This window comes from Megalobrama amblycephala, linkage group LG18, assembly GCF_018812025.1.
Source record: "Megalobrama amblycephala isolate DHTTF-2021 linkage group LG18, ASM1881202v1, whole genome shotgun sequence".
Classification (NCBI taxonomy): Eukaryota; Metazoa; Chordata; class Actinopteri; order Cypriniformes; family Xenocyprididae; genus Megalobrama; species Megalobrama amblycephala.
This window is the reverse complement of record NC_063061.1, coordinates 12,481,367-12,495,331: the sequence shown is the minus strand read 5'-3', so window position 1 is coordinate 12,495,331 and position 13,965 is coordinate 12,481,367. Positions and strand designations below refer to the sequence as shown.

At 36.1% G+C, this 13,965-nt stretch overlaps 1 protein-coding gene across 1 annotated transcript; it reads left to right on the top strand.

The window, feature by feature from the left end:
• The first annotated feature begins 1,847 nt into the window (after nt 1–1,847).
• Nucleotides 1,848–13,034, top strand: zw10 (zw10 kinetochore protein). The gene is made up of 17 exons (XM_048167449.1): nt 1,848–2,000; nt 5,203–5,395; nt 6,199–6,333; nt 6,424–6,525; nt 6,726–6,803; nt 7,037–7,196; nt 8,207–8,362; nt 8,465–8,659; nt 9,352–9,488; nt 9,566–9,748; nt 9,833–10,071; nt 10,173–10,244; nt 10,664–10,827; nt 11,890–12,020; nt 12,124–12,255; nt 12,338–12,540; nt 12,704–13,034. Exons 2-17 carry the CDS (start codon nt 5,291–5,293, stop codon nt 12,825–12,827), a joined length of 2,316 nt encoding a protein of 771 aa, XP_048023406.1. The 5' UTR covers nt 1,848–2,000; nt 5,203–5,290; the 3' UTR covers nt 12,828–13,034.
• Nucleotides 13,035–13,965: the final 931 nt, after the last annotated feature.

Below are 13,965 nucleotides of genomic sequence, written 5' to 3'. Positions count from 1 at the left end.
CTTTGTTGCTCTGTCCTGAGTTCTTTTGTTTTTCCACCTTCTGTTCTTATTTTCCATTTCTTCTAAGTTTCTTCTAAGTCTTCTCACCACATATATAAGTGGTGCCATTAATACTGTACATTTACTGCAGCTCCACTAAGAATATCCCATTATTATGTAGGAGAACATGGGCATGTCTGTTTATTAGTAAGTCTCTGTGAAGTCTCTTATTTTTACTTGTTTCATTATTTGCAGACTTACCCCTTATGGCAAAAATATATTTTCAGATGTATTTTTAAAAATATTACAAAATATACAAAAATTGCAACAAAAAAATTTTTTAATATAGATTAGATTTTAAGATATATTTACATAAGTACATTATTTACTTATATTCTCATATTTATTGGCCATTTTAGTATGACCATATTTAAATAAAATATTTTTATATTATACAAAATGTATATAAAAAAACACACACTTTGCATTTACTTAAAATGTATTTTAAGTACATTTTTATTAGCTGTGCTGTTTATAAAATATATTCCCAAATGAAGAGTATAACTCTAAGCACAGGCAGTAATCTTTGCTGTTAATGAATATTAATTATTAATATTAATAATTTACCTTACTCTTTTAGACTTTACGTTTCAGAACGAAGCTGTTATTAAAAATAACCAAATACAAAGGGCAGCTACAGTTTTATGCGTTTATTAGAATTATTCATCTACAGTGAGGTAGTCATATTGTTTTTTGTTAATTGCGTCTCTTTGATTGATTCCCTTGAGCGGTGTGGACTTGTCTGTACAATATATAAAAACTGAGTAATTTAAACAAAATTAGTGAGACATTTTCTATGGCACAAGGTCAAATTACTATTATATTCATTATCAACAGAAAAAAAAAACCTTGCATTTGTTCTCAGCTCTTTCTTTTATTCTTTTTTGTAAAATCAAATTTGTGACCTGACCTGACTGTTTATCCATCCAAAATTGAACATGCTGTGTTAGTAAATAGAGAAAGAGTGACAATATAAGAGTTAATGAAGACAATTGTTTTTGTACAATCTGCATAAAATCCTCCAGTCTTCTGAAGTACATCACAACATTTATTCTTGCCTTCTCCCTGGATTAATTTAGAGAATCAGACATAATCTCCTGAGTTTAATTAGACTTCAAACGCGGCCATGATTGTGTTGATACAACAAAATGCTGCACTGCACAGTGGATTGTGGTTTTCTATGGCTACATGGGAGGAGTATAAGAAAGATAAGATGCATTGGAGCCATCTGATTAAGCATGTCATTTTACAGTCTTATCAGGATTAGACTCTTCTGTTACCCTATACAAAACATTAAGAACAGAAAATGAAGAGGTTTTTTATATGGCAATATAAAAGAAAATAATTATATTGATTTATAATACTAATTCTTCATCAAACTATAGGCTGTTTATGTTTGCATCATAGTGAATTAATAACTAAAAGCAGTTGATTAAGCCCCGTGAAGCCGTTGTTTAAAACCCCCTTAGCTGTTCTTAATTCACTGTAAACCACGGCTTCACAAGGCTTAATGCTTTTATAAAATGATTAGTCTGTAAAAATATTTATTTTCTTCACACAGATGCAGTGGTGCAGTAATACTGATTTAATGAGGTCACAGGTGTATATTTGTTCAGTATTTTACAACAGCTTCGAGTGCAGCTCAACTAGGACCGGAACTATCTGTTTTATAAAGGCTGTTTTACTCCTCGAATAAGAATTCAGTTTTAAAAATCTTTGAGTATAATGCTTCTGTGGGTCATTTGAACATCTGAAAACTATCTTCTGTCCCCAGGAAGAAGGCACTGTGATCGCTGTCTATGATCGTCTACACCTCCATCTGTAACAGAATAGCTTTACAGGTGCAATGATGAAAAAAAAGACTGAAACTTCACAGAAACTCCATCTGTCCACCACAGTGTCTAACAGCAAAGCACCTACTTCTCCTTAATCCCTGGAATTAACTCACACACCTAAAGAAGGTAATTGACTAAAGGGTTATTCTGTGTCAAATCAACCAAATTTCAGAAACTTTCCCAGCTCAAACTTTTGATTTTGTTCATATTTTTTTTTTGAAGAAGAAAGACAAACATACATAGTGATGAAAGCCAAAATATTAAATGTCATGGATGTATATTTATTGAGTAATACACTGTTTTGTAGAGGGGGGTGAAAATAACAATTTTACATTTTTACCCATCTAACAGAGTCTATCTAACAGTTTCTCTTCCTAATCTCCACTTTAAAATTTAGCATTATGTGTAGAATTCAAATGGATCTGATGCGTTTTGTGGTCGGAGCAGACTGTCTATGTTCACCATATAGAAAATAGTAATTGTGTGAACAAGTGACCGATTTCAGCCACAGCTTCAGCGTCTACTTATGGTGTAGGGGGCAGGACTCTTTAGATTGTAGAGAGCATTTGATTGGAGCATTTGATTGTCATCAAAATCGTTGATCCATATTGGAACAAGTGAGAGACTAAGTTTTGAACGCTTATATCTTATAAATACGAATTTTGTCATTGTTTTGGAGCACATGAGCTTACAGATAACCTTAAGGCTAACATATTCATACTAAAAGCCAAAAAAAACTTGATTTCATGGGGGCATTATGGTTAATCAAATAAGAAAAGACAAAACACGATCACTCGTTGCTCTTTAATGAATAACTTTTTTGTAACTTTAATAAGGATTAATCTATGTTTCATGGCTGGTAAATATCTTAAGTCACTGGCCATTGGCAGGTGTAGCAAATAGTTATAAGGGTCACCAAATCCTCCAAGGCAGTATTAGAGCTTACAGAAATCCGTTACCTCCTTCTATTTCACTCAAATGTTACCCAAATTCACTCTGGTGATGTCTAAACATGTTATAGGCCTATCCCAGAAGACATTTGGTCTGATGTGAACAGCTGCTGCAAACATAGCCTAGTGTCACCAAATCCAGCAAGACAGCATTACAGGTTACCAAAATCTGTAGCTTCCTCTATCTGGTGATACCTAAACTTCATTGTATTGTATTGTGTGTGTGTGTGTTAGTGTGCGTGTGTGTGTGTGTGTGTGTGTTAGTGTGCGTGAGTGTGTGTGTATGTGTGTTAGTTTGTGTTAGTGTGTCTTCGAGTGTGTTAGTGTGTGTGTGTTAGTTTGTGTTAGTGTGCGTGTGTGTGTGTGTGTGTGTTAGTTTGTGTTAGTTTGTGTTAGTGTGTGTGAGTGTGTGTGTGTGTGTGTGTATGTGTGTTAGTTTGTGTTAGTGTGTCTTCGAGTGTGTTAGTGTGAGTGTGTTAGTGTGTGTGTGTGTGTGTGTGTGTATGTGTGTTAGTTTGTGTTAGTGTGTCTTCGAGTGTGTTAGTGTGTGTGTGTTAGTTTGTGTTAGTGTGTGTGAGTGTGTGTGTATGTGTGTTAGTTTGTGTTAGTGTGTCTTTGAGTGTGTTAGTGTGTGTGTGTTAGTTTGTGTTAGTGTGCGTGAGTGTGTGTGTTTGTGTTAGTGTGTCTTCGAGTGTGTTAGTGTATGTGTGTTAGTTTGTGTTAGTGTGTGTGAGTGTGTGTGTATGTGTGTTAGTTTGTGTTAGTGTGTCTTCGAGTGTGTTAGTGTGTGTGTGTTAGTGTGTAGTGTGTGTGTGTGTGTGTAGTTTGTGTTAGTGTGTCTTCGAGTGTGTTAGTGTGTGTGTGTTAGTTTGTGTTAGTGTGTGTGAGTGTGTGTGTATGTGTGTTAGTTTGTGTTAGTGTGTCTTTGAGTGTGTTAGTGTGTGTGTGTTAGTTTGTGTTAGTGTGCGTGAGTGTGTGTGTTTGTGTTAGTGTGTCTTCGAGTGTGTTAGTGTATGTGTGTTAGTTTGTGTTAGTGTGTGTGAGTGTGTGTGTATGTGTGTTAGTTTGTGTTAGTGTGTCTTCGAGTGTGTTAGTGTGTGTGTGTTAGTGTGTTAGTGTGTGTGTGTGTGTGTATGTGTGTTAGTTTGTGTTAGTGTGTCTTCGAGTGTGTTAGTGTGTGTGTGTTAGTTTGTGTTAGTGTGTGTGAGTGTGTGTGTATGTGTGTTAGTGTGTCTTCGAGTGTGTTAGTGTATGTGTGTTAGTTTGTGTTAGTGTGTGTGAGTGTGTGTGTATGTGTGTTAGTTTGTGTTAGTGTGTCTTCGAGTGTGTTAGTGTGTGTGTGTTAGTTTGTGTTAGTGTGTGTGAGTGTGTGTGTATGTGTGTTAGTTTGTGTTAGTGTGTCTTTGAGTGTGTTAGTGTGTGTGTGTTAGTTTGTGTTAGTGTGCGTGAGTGTGTGTGTGTGTGTGTATATGTGTGTTAGTTTGTGTTAGTGTGTCTTCGAGTGTGTTAGTGTGTGTGTGTTAGTTTGTGTTAGTGTGCGTGAGTGTGTGTGTGTGTGTGTGTGTGTGTGTATGTGTGTTAGTTTGTGTTAGTGTGTCTTTGAGTGTGTTAGTGTGTGTTAGTTTGTGTTAGTGTGCATGTGTGTGTGTGTGTGTGTGTGCGCACGTTGCGATTTTGGTTGTTAAATTTTAAATTAAACTTTTTACCATGTATCGTTCAGCATGATTGTTTTTCACTTTCAGGCTGTAAACTGACTTGAATTGAAAATGGAGTGATAAAACTAATATAAAACAATAAAACCCAGGTGAAAAAATAATATAGTAATTTATAGTAAATACTATAGTGTTTTTGAACCATACTATAGTAAAATACTTGAATTAATTTGTTGTGGTAATTAGTTGCTGTGGTAATACAATAACTATAGTAATATAAACAAATTACGTTACCCAATACTGTACTAAGTTTTCTTTAATCTATTATACTACAATACACTACAGTTTACTGTAGTAAAAACTAAAGTATACTACAGTATTTATTACAGTTGATCAGTTTACTATAATTAATATTACAGTATGCTGTAGCATTCATTAACAAAGTGTTGTAAATACTATAATATATAAAGTATTCTACAATTTACTATAGTATGGTTCAAAAATACTATAGTATTTACTATAAATTACTATAGTATTTTGTTCACCTGGGTAACTAGCTACGTTAAAATTACGTTTTTCAACCTCATCTAAAAGCTGCCCTATTAAAATGGCCTAATTTTATAGTTTAAAAAGCGCCTCACTGAATAAAAAAAGTCTTCGATAGCAAGCGAGCATTTCTTAGCCGCCTCTTTTTAAATCAACCACAGCTTTTTTTTCATCCAACAGACTCCCAGCGTCCCTTGCGCGCGGAATGGCGGGTAGTGGCATGAAGTGGTAAACTGTCCTGTGCGTTCACCGACTGCCCGTTACCGACATGTCGTCGTTTGTGACAGAAGTGCTCGCTAGCTCAGGTAAACTGGAGAAGGATGACCTCGCCTGCAAAATCTCCAAACTGTCACGGAAAGTGGAGGAAACTAAGGTAAACAGTGAAGTCGGCTAACCAGCTGTATTACACGAATATAACGTATAACAGTTAAAATGTAACCCGAGTTAACTTGTCGATAAAAGGAAGCAATGTTAAATTCCTTACTTTCAAAAAGTAGAATAAAATAAAGTGTTCAAAGGTGATTATTCTGTTTATTTACATCACTTTGGTACTCATGTTAGCATACATTGACCGTTAACAAAAGCGCGACTAACGCGTTTCTCCTGACATATGAAGTCATTTAAGAATAATAAACATTTAATAAGATTCGTTGTACAATGAACGCCGTGTTAATTGGTGTTTTAATAGTGAACAGAGGAGTACTGATGTGACTTTAGCAGGCTGACGTGTCATGCCGCTGATATCATTGCCTGTCAGTGCCAGTCTGAGCTCTCTGACTTCAGACAAACAGATTAAATGTTATTAACCCGGTTTGACGCCACATTGTGTTCTTTCATGGTCTTGGGACAATATTGGCTGATAATATCTTTCTGGATTCTGAATTTTAGCAAGAAAACGTGCTTTTTTTATGTTTCGTTCTTGTTTATGTTTCAGGATTTGCCATGTAAGTTAATGTAATTGCATTTTCCTGTAATATAATTGATAAGCAAATAAATGCCTTATGATTCATATTTGTCATGTGAATTGGAGAGATCAATTTGTTTTTCTATGTATTAGTGAAGAAGTGTAACACTAGTCTCCACATCAAAAACCTGTTATGCATTTTATATTTTTTTTATTTATTACCATTTTGTGTTTCGGTGTCAGAGTTTAACCCTCTTCTTTTTTCCATACAGGAAGAGGTTACAGACATGATAAATAAAAAATATATTGAGTTTATACCCAGTATGGAGGGAGCAGAGGAGCTTTTGGACCAGGTTGAATCAGTTTCCAAAGACATTGATTTATTAAAAAGCTGCATTGAGAATGAGGTACTGTATTTCACTATTAATAAACAATTAAGGTTCAGTTTCTAATAAAAAGAGTGATTAAACATGTCAACTAAGTGTTTGCCTTTACAGGTTCAGCAGAACCTCCATGATGCCGTAACCGAGTATGCCAAGCTTAAACAGCAGCTAGAGAAAAACACTACAATAATAAAACTGCTCCAGCATCTCCAAGAGGTAATGCCTCTGGGATTTTGTATATGCTTAGAGGATTTTCTAACCATAAAGCTATTTATGTCTTAAAGAATGTGCATGTGTGTCTTGTGATGTAAATGATTATGTGAAAAAGCTCACAGTAATTTGCTTGTTTACTTAAGTTCAGGCACATGTTTTGTGTAAAAAGAACATTCTTTCAATATTTTAATATGTTGTTTAAGTTTGACACTGCAGTGGAGGAGTATCACAGGGCCTTGCAGGAAAAGAATTATGTGGTTGCGGCCAAGCAGCATGGAACAGTAAGTCACATTCAACAATACATTCATATTACCAGTCTGTGAATTTAACAGGTTATTTAATTATGAACAAAATTTGAGGGATTTTTGCCATCCAGTTTTACGTTTCTCTGAATAATTTGATTAGTTTATTGGCATATCATGTTACTAATATGATTAACATTTTAGTCGATTGACAGCCACAAAAACTTGTGTGCTAAGTGTCTTAATTACATATTCCTACTTGCATTATACAGGCACGAGCAAGTATTGATGCCCTGAAAGCTTGGAAAGACACAGAGTTGCCTTTAGTTCGGGCCCTCAGCTCAGAGATCACAATACAGAGAGAGAATCTCATCCACCACCTTGGACAAGAGTGGCAGAAACTGGCAGACTGGAAACTTCCTTCCAATAAAAGTAATTTTTTTTTTTTTTTTTTTTTTTTTTTTTAATACATTAAAGTCAGCATAGAATGAAAATTCACCCTCTCTATTTTCTAAACCTATGTTATTGATCTTAATAATGTGAACGATTCGTCCATGCTCATGCTTAATTTTAAGCCTATTTTGACATCATAATTTTTAATTAAAATGTCATAACTAATATCAATTTCTCGATTTTAATTGATTCTCATTTTTACGAAATGATATCGATTCTTATCCCAAGAAATAGTCTAGTCTGTTTTCAGTTGGTGAATGAACGCAATAATCTTTGTGTTTTGTTACTTTTGATATGAAGCAAAGTCTCAGATTTCAAATGACGTCCATCTTATTATGGGATTCAAAAAATAAATACCGTTTTGGCGCTGTTTTAATGTGACATGACAGATCGCTGTAGCGCCTCAGGTAAAGAGAAGCAGCAGCACGAGCGCATATGAACATCCTCTCCTCCGCTTTAATACCAGTTACAGCGCAAAATAAACATGAATAAACATCTGGAGGTATGTTAAAATATACAGTACAACTTACTGAAATCCGTATCATGTCTCGTGTAATAGCTCAATCAGTGTTTCAACCTCGGAAAGACGTCAATAAAATAAAACAGCTTGTAAACAATGCGCTCCTATTCTACTGCGCTCTGTCTGTTTGACGTGTATGTGCCTGGTTAATGGTTTCCTGGGCACAGCACAAATGCGACTAATCTATATTCAAATTCGTTTTCATTCGTCGATTATTTTCATTAATGATAATAATCGATTTTATCAGTTAGTTGTTGCAGCCCTAGATAGAACCAAGTACAGAACCAAGTCCCCGTCCTACAATTTTTTTCCCCCTTTTTCAATCTGTTTCACTCTGTTTCATCACAACTTTCATCTACATTTCTGTCTCAGATACATGTTGGTGGTATCTGAGTAGAGAAAAGTGATTTCTTTGAAATCATTCTGCCTTAGTTTGCTGGTCTGATTTGTTTTGATCTCCATATTTTAGCCGAGCTCACTTGCGCAAAATCTTTCCTGAAGACATCGCTTCATTTGAACAGAGGAGGATCTAAGGTGGATGAGTCTATCCCACATGCTCTACTTCCCAGCATTCTCCAGGCCCTCTCCATTCAAGGAGAGCTTCATAAAAAGATTAAACTGTTTGGTAAGAATAAGTTTTAGTGTTACAGCCCATTAGTACCTCCACATTGCTTTGTTTATATTTAGGTCTGTTAGTTGACTGCATGACTCTTTCTCAATCCTTTAGGGCAAGTGTTGTTAAAGTACATGCTGAAGCCTCTAATCATATACCCCTCGCTGATGGTGGAAGTGAGCAGTCAGCCTGAGCAGGGTGCAGTCCTGACCCTGCAGTGTACAGAAACCAAAGCAGAGCATCCAGATCCCAGCCAGGTTTACACCAAAGTGCTTACCGTGCTTAAGACGCTACATGAACACCTTTTTGGTATGTCTAAGCCCCCCCCCAGACATTGTAGTCATCACTACTTACAATGCATACACTGGGGCGTAGCCATCATTTCAGAAGTAAGGGGGGCAGAAATGTCAAGTATAATGCCAGTTTGGACTGATTGTCTAACAGATTTATTTTTTTCTTATCTCTTGCTTTTAATTGGCTAAGTAATCAAATACAGTGCTGAACAATAACCAATAATTTGTAAAAAATATATATATATATATATATATATATTTTATAGTTTTTATACTGTAATAAAGGCTATGTCAATAAGCACTGCAGTATCATATTTTTATGAAAATACCACAAGATGGCTGGAAAAACACAAACGATAAAACAGAAACAAAATGTTTCTGCTTTTTCTGCTACAGCGATTGCTGGATGCCTTTGTCCAGGGATTTCCTGGGACGTCATAAGTTATTTCTATAAGTCTGTTTTGGACTTTCTTTATTAAGTGCTTGCTGTATATTTTTAATTAATATAATTATTTAACTTAATATATAATTATATACTTAAATAAGTAGGGCATAAAATGCAACACTTGATTTTATACAATATAAAATGGGGTCCCTAGTCCATCACTTTATCCAACAAGGGGTCTTGAAAAAAGTTTGAAGACCCCTGCACTAGACATTACATTGCTTGTAGTAGGCTGATGATGGGGTTTCTTTTGTTTTCTTCAGATGTTTCTATTGACCAAAAGAAAGTGTCTGAGATTTTAGGAGACCTGATTTGGGAGGAGATGTCGGAGTGCATCATTCATGAATGCTTGGTTCATTCCATTCCAACTAACAGTAGTCAGCTAGCTGAGTATAGCGAGGTAAGGCTGCAAGGATCTGTCGGCATATGACAACTGCACAGCATTCTTTGTAATACAATATTCAATTGTGTTCTCAGGTGATTAAACAGACAGAGGATTTTGAGAGCAGTCTGAAAGAGATGGGGTACCTCACTGGGGACTCAGCTGACCTCTTGAAATATGCCAGGAATGTCAACTGCCACTTTGCAAGCAAAAAATGCCAAGATGTGATTGTGGCTGCACGGAAACTGATGACTTCTGAGATGCACAACACAGTGAAAGTAAGTCCTCTTTAAATTGTCTAATTTTAATTAAGCTATAATAGCTTTTTAGTGGCTAGTGTTTTGTGTGCTCTTTGTGTCCAGATCACTCCAGAGTATAAGCTCTCTATCCCTAAACTACCAAGTCCCAGTGGAGGAGAGAAGGAGAGGAAGGAGTCAGGTAAGAAAAGTGCCCATTATGATCAGCGGAGCCTGGAAAACGAGAAGCAGTTGAGTCCCAGCACTCTGTGCCTGCCTGTGTGTCGCATTAGTGAGTCAGTGCAGCAGCTAATGGACTTGGCCATACAAACTCTGTCCGAGGCAGTGGGCAGCTCCCCCCAGTGGTACGTAGCAGGCAGCCACTACAATTAAGCACATATTTGTTTTTGGGTCCATGTGAAAGTTGTAATTGTGAAGCTACATATATTTGGTCTTTTTCTTTCAGTGCAGTCCAGCTTTTCTACACAGTTCGAAACATTTTTCACCTCTTCTATGATGTTGTGCCTACATATCACAAGTAAGTTGGTCTATTTTTATTAGGGATGCACTGAAATGAAAATTCTGGGCTGAAACCAAAATTCAGGATGCAATTGGCCGAAAACCGGAGGAAAAAAAAAAAACTGATTTAAAATCTAGAAATTAATATTGTCCATCCAGAGCTAGTGTCCACATAGCTGACGTTTAACTGTTTTAGCTTATCTACATTGTGTGCAGGAAATGCACACAGTCGAATTGTGCCATCAGAGAAACGCTAATTAAACGTCTGTTTCAGTCACTGATTTTGGCCCTCCAAAACCATTTCAGCCCGAAACTGAAAATAGCTATTTCGGCTGAAAATTTTCAGTAGCCAAAGTTTCAGCGCATCCCTAATTTTTATAGCAATATTCTTGGTATATTGGGTTTTGTTTTTAATGTGATGCTGTTTTTATAACTTAGGGACAACTTCCTGAAGTTGCCTCACTTGGCTGCCATCCAACACAATAACTGCATGTTCATCGCCCACCACCTTTTAACCTTGGGTTTCCAGTTTAAACCTCACCTTCCTTTGAAAGACGGAGTTGCTTATTTTGTAGACTTGGTCCCAGGTTTTAGAAGACTAGGTAAGGGCACTCTGACATACTTTGATACTGTTCAAATATTTGGGGTCCGTAAGAATTTTTTATTATTTTTGTTTTTGTTTTATACTTTTATTTAGTAAGAATGCATTACAGATAATCAAAAGTGACAATGATGATACAAAAGATTTCTATTTCAACTAAATGCTGTGTACAAAATGTTGCAGTGTTTATTATTAAATCCTCTAGGTTTTTTTTTGTTTTCCAGCTGTGGTGGCAGGCCTATTTCCACAGGGGAGGGGGCGTTGCCCATGGGTGACCACGCCCCTTCCCCCTGGTGGCTAAACCTCCCCACCCAAGAATCATGCATACTCGCATACACAAGCCATATATATAGCGGCACAAAGCACTTAAGTGCATCCCATTGCCAGAATGTCACAGCGAAATGTTCAAAGCACAAGGGAAGAGATATTGATGCTTAGTGTGTTATCTATGCAACAGTTTGAGCCTTTTCTTTTAAGTTTTAAATTTCAGTTACTGTGCGCATGAAGCACAATTCAGTGCTTTCTTCTCCAGTGCTGTGACAGACACCTAGTAGAAAGATGACATTATTTAGAAACGGTAATAAACGGCAGCACGATAGTCAATTTAAGCAAAACCATTGACCTTATGGACTTAAATATTCATTGTACCTCACAATAATCTATAAAAAGGCTTCAGAAGTCTTGGAATATAGTGCACGAAAACTTTATGGTGCTTCGCAATGTTTTTTTTATGCCTTTATTGTGGCTTAACAAGAATAGTACGCACAATATCGGACGTCACTGAGAAGCTGCAGCTGTGGCAGGGATAATTTTTGGTGTGGCTGCCCGCTACGGCAGCATTAAAGTAGCGGAAACATTGTTGATTTATCTGCAAATTTTTATTTATTGATTTATTTTTTATTTTTTTCCCCTCATTCCAGAGACCTTTTCACTTGGATATGTCACAGTAGGGAAGAAAAAATTATTGCAACTTTCCTTTCATGCTAACATGAAATGGTAGCGTAGAGACCAATGTTTAAGATGAGATGACTATTTTAATTTTTTTTTTTTTTTTGTAAACTAGGTGCTCGGTGCTTTGTGGCACAAATGAACGTTCAAAAAGCTGAGATGTTGGAGAGACTGTCCACTGCACGTAACTTCTCCAACTTGGATGATGAAGACAATTACTCTGTAGCCAGCAAGGCTATTAGACAAGTATGATCAAACAACACAAATTAATTTCTGAATAGACCGTAGAAGCACATTTGTCCACCTAATGTACTTGCCACTGAGGTTTTATTGCTGTTGTGTATTTTAGGTAATTCATCAGCTGAGGAGGTTGGGAAAAGTTTGGCAAGATGTCTTGCCTGTGAACATATATTGCAAAGCCATTGGGACTCTCCTCAATACTGCAATATCAGAGCTGATTAATAAGATTATGATGTTGGAGGTAAGGCAATACATAATGCTGTTATTGTTTTTGATGACACCATCATACTATTTGAGGTGTAGATCAAGTGCTCTCATTCCAGGACATATCCAACGTGGACGGTGAGAGACTGCGAACACTGTGTCAAACCATTATAGAGGAAGGGCCACTGGTTTTCAATCCATTGCCAGATGAAAACAAGAACAAAAAATATCAAGAAGAGGTTCCAGTCTATGTAAAGAAATGGATGACCTTAAAAGAGATCTCCATGGTGCTAAATGCTAATCTACAGGAGATAGTGGACAGGTCATACACTTACTTAATCTTCTATATTTGATTCATTGATTCATCAGTCTGTAACTCTGGTTACAGTTTTTTGTCATTGGGAACTTTGAAATTATTTATCTCATTTTGTATCTCGTTTATAGATTTAATTGAAGCTCACTTTTTTTTCTTCTTTTTTTTTAAGGTGGGCCGAGGGCAAAGGACCTCTGGCAGTGGAGTTCTCCTGTAATGAGATGAAGAGTCTCATTCGTGCACTGTTCAAGAACACAGAGAGGCGAGCAGCGGCCCTCGCTAAAATCGTCAAATAGACAATCCCAAAAAACCAATGCACTTCCAACGCATAACGCTACATGGAGCTTTTCCTTACATATATTGTATTCTCTATTTTTCTATTTTGCTGAAAAATGCATTACAATAAATGCTGTTCTAAGCACATGCCTGTTCTCTTACCTTGTCATCAGTAAACAAATTAATACTTGAAAAACACCTCAATAAACTGCAGCAATGGCACATAATCTTGTTTTAGGCTGTCTAAAGTTTTTCACTTTACAATTCACCCAAAAAAAAAAAAAGAAAACTCATGTTGTTCCAAACCTGTACGACTTAAATCAGGGGAACACGAATGACAGAATAGGCAAAATGGTGTCAACTGACAACCTCAGTTACCATAAACTTAAATTGTATTGCTTTTCCATACAATAAAAGTGGATTCCGACTGAGGCTTTCATTCTGCCTCATATTCCACTCAAGATAGAAAGTCATGCGTGGTTGGAACGACATGAGCGAGAGTACATTTTATTTATGGGTAAATCAAACTTTTGAGTCTCAATACTTTATCTGTGGAAGAGGTCCAGACAACTTCTGGATAGAAGCTGTGGATGGTTAAACTTTTACTTGACGGCGCTTTTACGTCAGCGCTTGACAGTTTACGACACCGGCTTTGACAGCTTGAAGGTTGCCATGTATTTATAATCATAATCCACCCTTTGAAACAGTACGTATGTACAACTAAAATTTTGCAAAAAGTGTATGTGTGTGTATATATATATATATAGAGAGAGAGAGAGAGAGAGAGAGAAAATATAATAATAACCTTGTAATTTCGGTAACACATGTATTAACTAACATGAATTAACCATGAGCAATATATTTGTTACTATATTTACTAATCTTCGTTAACATTAGTTAATGAAAATATAGTTGTTCATGTTCACAGTGCATTAACTAATGTTATAAAGATTTTAATAATGTATTTGTAAATGTTGAAATTAACAACTAATAAATGCTGTACAAGTGCAGTTCAATATTAGTTCATGTTAACTAATGTAGTTAAAGGCAGGGTAGGTAAGAAATTTTGTTCCAAATTTGTTTAAACTTTCTATATATATACATGCATAATTAAAATGTAAGAACTCTGATAAAAAGAGTATAAAAATCGAGTGACTC

What these genes read in the sequence shown, in the direction of transcription:
- zw10 (XM_048167449.1), top strand. Translation starts at nt 5,291, where the DNA reads ATGTCGTCGTTTGTGACAGAAGTGCTCGCTAGCTCAGGTAAACTGGAG. An exon ending in AAAGCTGCATTGAGAATGAG is followed by an intron (nt 6,334 to 6,423) that starts GTACTGTATTTC and finishes TTGCCTTTACAG; the next exon opens with GTTCAGCAGAACCTCCATGA. An exon ending in CCAGCAAGGCTATTAGACAA is followed by an intron (nt 12,021 to 12,123) that starts GTATGATCAAAC and finishes TGTGTATTTTAG; the next exon opens with GTAATTCATCAGCTGAGGAG.